The sequence below is a fragment of the Bison bison genome, unplaced genomic scaffold, assembly GCF_000754665.1.
Source record: "Bison bison bison isolate TAMUID 2011002044 unplaced genomic scaffold, Bison_UMD1.0 scf7180017864260, whole genome shotgun sequence".
In the NCBI taxonomy this organism is placed as follows: Eukaryota; Metazoa; Chordata; class Mammalia; order Artiodactyla; family Bovidae; genus Bison; species Bison bison.
The window spans coordinates 11,041,525-11,045,900 of NW_011494832.1; the positions used below are offsets into that span (position 1 = coordinate 11,041,525).

Consider the following 4,376-nt stretch of genomic DNA (forward strand, 5'->3'; position numbering starts at 1 on the left):
GACTAGATGGACCTTTGTTGGCAAAGTAATGATTCTGCTTTTCAATATGCTATCTAGGTTGGTCATAACTTTTCTTCCAAGGAGTAAGCGTCTTTTAATTTCATGGCTGCAGTCACCATCTGCAGTGATTTTGGAACCCCCCAAAATAAAGTCTGCTACTGTTTCCACTGTTTCCCATCTATTTCCCATGAAGTGATGGGACTGGATGCCATGATCTTCGTTTTCTGAATGTTTAACTTTAAGCCAACTTTTTCATTCTCACTTTCACTTTCATCAAGAGGCTTTTGAATTCCTCCTCACTTTCTGCCATAAGGGTGGTGTCATCTGCATATCTGGGATCACTAGCTGGGCAAATCTGATTTTGAAATCAGGATAAAGAATTTGGATACATTAGTTACACAAAGACCTTCCTTTTTAAAACAGAATTGCTGACCTTGAGTAATGGACCTTCACAGGAAAGCTGCAAACTTCAGCCACTATCCCCTCCAGATACTCACTTGTCTTATATTCCAGATCCCTCATCAATTTTCCTAGAGTAAAAGAACAAAAGGACAGTGAGCAATTCTTTCTTGTTTTTTTCTTTAGCCACACCTTAGTTCCCCAACCAGGAATCAAACCTGTGCTTCCTGTAGTGGAAGGACAGAGTCCTACCCACTGGACCACCAGGGAATTCCGAACAAGAAGCAATTTTAACACCACAGCTTCTAGGTCAAGTTCTCTTACATGGGCTCATATAACTTTAGATGATGACAGGGCACCATGAAAGTTCAAATGAATTAGAGAAAACAATTCAGGAGACACCCAGACCTGTGCAGTCTAAACTGGTTCTTGTAAGCATATATACCAACAAGTGCTGAACCCACCTGGTGCTTCATTAAAGAGTACCTTTGGGCACACCACCTGTTTTTAAAGTAAGTCTGAAACTTCTAGTCCTAAACCACACTGTTTCTCTCCACTCTCACAGATACCTCTTTGAGATTCATTCTCCCAGTATTCTTTAAATTGTTAAAAAAATTTTATTGTGGTAAAAGCACATGACATTTACCATCTTTACTATTTTTAAATGTATAGTTCATTAATGTTTAGTTCAGTTCAGTCACTCAGTCATGTCTGCCTCCTTGCAGTCCTATGGACTGTAGCACGCCAGGCCTCCCTGTCCATCATCAACTCCCGGAGCTTGCTCAAACTCATGGCCATCGAGTTGGTGATGCCGTCCAGCCATCTCATCCTCTCTTGTCCCCTTCTCCTCCTGCCTTCAGTCTTTCCCAGCATCAGGGTCTTTTCCAGTGAGTCAGTTAATCATTAATCATTAATGTTGCTGCTGCTGCTGCTGCTGCTGCTAAGTCGCTTCAGTCATGTCCGACTCTGTGTGACCCCATAGACGGCAGCCCACCAGGCTCCCCCGTCCCTGGGATTCTCCAGGCAAGAACACTGGAGTGGGTTGCCATTTCCTTCTCCAAAGCATGAAAGTGAAAAGTGCAAGTGAAGTCGCTCAGTCGTGTCCGACTCTTAGCGACCTCACTGACTGCAGCCTATGAGGCTCCTCTGTCCATGGGATTTCCTAGGTTAAATAACTATGCAATTGATTTCCAGAACTTTTCCATTTTGAAAAATTGAAACTCTGTACCCATTAAACAGCAGCTGCTCATTTCCCTCTCCTCTCTAACCTGGTAACCACTAACCACTTTCTGTTCCTATGGATTTGACTACTTGAGAGACCTCATATACAGGGAATCATATATTACTTGTCTCTTTGTGACTGGCTCCTTTCACTTACCCTAATGTCCTCGAGGTTCATCCATGATATAGTACGCGGCATGATTTCCTTCCTTTTTCAGGTTGGATAGTATTCCACTGTCTGCATTTGCCGCATTCTGTTTCTCCATTCATCCATCGATGGGCGTGTGGGCTGTTCCTGCATCCCACTGGGGGTGAATAATGCTGCTATGAACCTGAGAGTGCGAGGATCTCTTTGAGATTAAAATTCTCTTTTAATTCTTTAGGAAGTGGGAATACTGGACCATATGGTAACCATATTTTTAATTTTTTGAGGAAATGCCTCACTTGTACTCTCAGTGTTTTGAGACACTCTCCCAATATTCTTTTTACCTCACTGTTAGATATGAAATATCTTTTTACCATCTGGAGACCTCTGGTTGTGACTGTATTTTAGTCTAGGTTCCATTCTTAGATTATCATGTGGTTTGGACTTAAATTCCCTCTCCAGCGTCCCTGCCTGGTGTGAATGACACACAGAGAGCAAGGAACTCTGAGAAGTCACAGCCACGCTCACAACCTAAGGACACATCATAGAGAAAGAAAGAAGGTTTCTAGGTTCAGAACCCCCTCCTTTAAGACTGAATTCTCTGAGTCCTTTCTCTGGAGAAAGAAGTATATCTGAAATTTCTTCTGCCCGATTTTTGATTGCAGGACTGATCAGCTTTTCAACCCGGAACTTCTTCCAGGATATCTAGACTGATGACGTCACAGTGAGAACTCCTGAGAGAAAGGTGTGATTTCCTACCATCACCTCCTGCACGTGCGCACGAGCACTAACCGTAGCCCAAAGACGCAGAGAGGACAAGATGGTTTCCAAGTGGTCGCTTTCAAGGTCAGAGTCAAAGAGTAGAATATAGAGTTCTGAAGAAAGGGTCATGATCCAAGGATTCTCTCCCCACCAATATGTCATTTGCAGAGAGTATTCAAAAAGAAAGAAAGGCATTTTCCTCCTTTGAAAGTCTTTGAAACATGCTACTGATACTACAAGCTCTAAAGAAATTACCTGAGGATATGAACTAGACAAATTAAAATTAAGCTTTAAATATACATTTTTTAAAGCATTAAATTTAAAATTAAGATATAGCTGGACAGATATATAAACTAAATCTAAAATGAAAAAGGTCTGAGATTTTGATCTTATTATCAAACAAGATTAGATTCAAGGCAAAAAAAATATTAATGAAACGGAGGCTATTTTATGGTACTAAAAATTATAATAATCAATTAAGATGTAACCTACCTTAAGGATCATACAGGGAAAAAAACATCAAAATATAAAAAGCAATATGTGTGCATGCAAAGTTGCTTCAGTCGTGTTGCTCCTTGCCACCCTATCGACAGTAGCCTGCCAGTCTCTTCTGTCCATGGGATTCTGCAAGAAAGAATACTGGAGTGGGTTCACATGCCCTCCTCCAGGGACTCTTCTTGACCCAGGGATCGACCCTGCATCTCAATGTCTTTTACATTGCCAGGTGGGTTCTTTACCACTAGTGCCACCTGGAAAGACTATATATATATATATATAATATATATATATATATACACAAGATTCATATAGTTTCCTTTTAGCAATGAGTTTTTGCCCATTTTTCTTGTGTTCTCATAGTGACAATACACTATGGGCAAAAACTCATTGCTAAAAGGAAACTTTGGGTGACTTTTTTCTAGTCTATGACATATCAAAAAGTAAAAAATACCATCAATAAAAAATACCTAAATAACATAATTGATAAGGAAAACCTCGTGGACATATATAAAATTCTATTTCAAAGAGAGAATGTAGCTTCTTTTTGAATGTTTGGAACTGTCAAAAAATTCACAACATATAACACAGAGAGCCTCAATAAAGTCCAAAATAGTGAATTGGCAGCAAACTCATCTAATCACAAGATTTAAAAACTGTGAAACATAAGAGTGTTAGAAACTGCCCCCTTACCCCCACCAGCACCACTGACAGAAGAAGAAAAGATAAGGAGAGTCTCTGAAGAGGCTCTTACCTGGAGGAGGTTACACAGAGTCTCACCTCCTTGTCCTGGTCCTGCTTACCTCTGCTGGATCCCGTCACCCGCAGCCTACAGGACCGTCCTGGCATCGGGCTGGTTACAGAAAAACCGTCAGTTCTGGCGTCTTGGTCTTTGGAGTCGGTGCTGCTCAGCAAGGTCTTGCCTCAGCCCTCCCTGCTTTGTCACCACCGACCCTGCAGAGCACACCTGACCCCCACACACCAGCCCTGAGGCGGGGGGTCACAGTAAGTTTTGGACCACATGGGCCAAGGTCCTGTCTCCAGCCCTCAGCTCATTTCCCACACAAGGGCAACAGAGATTAGCAGGGGTCTGGGGAAGTCATGGACTGGCACTGACCCTCATCAGGGTGAGAGGTTTAGGTCACCAGAGCATAGACCTCAGTTTTCTTCCTGTTCCCAGCAGGGGGCACCACTGCTGGCACACAGGAGGTTCTATATCAGTTCCCTCCCTCCTGGAAGCTGTTTCTGAACAACTGATTATAGACTGTGTCGTATTTACATGTCATTCCACCCCGCTGTGATCCCTTGGTGTGTCACTCACTGAGACCCAGTACGGAGCCTGATATCTAGTAAC

General features: G+C 42.4%; 1 protein-coding gene across 1 annotated transcript in view; it reads right to left on the reverse strand.

Annotated features, from left to right (window-relative positions):
* LOC104994575 (tripartite motif-containing protein 26-like) overlaps window positions 1-3,871 on the reverse strand; it is an 8,839-nt gene extending 4,968 nt beyond the window's left edge. The window contains 4 exon segments of the mRNA XM_010848203.1: window positions 498-530; window positions 2,140-2,142; window positions 2,359-2,470; window positions 3,803-3,871. Of these exon segments, the coding sequence (XP_010846505.1) occupies window positions 498-530; window positions 2,140-2,142; window positions 2,359-2,470; window positions 3,803-3,871 (217 nt within the window).
* Window positions 3,872-4,376: the final 505 nt, after the last annotated feature.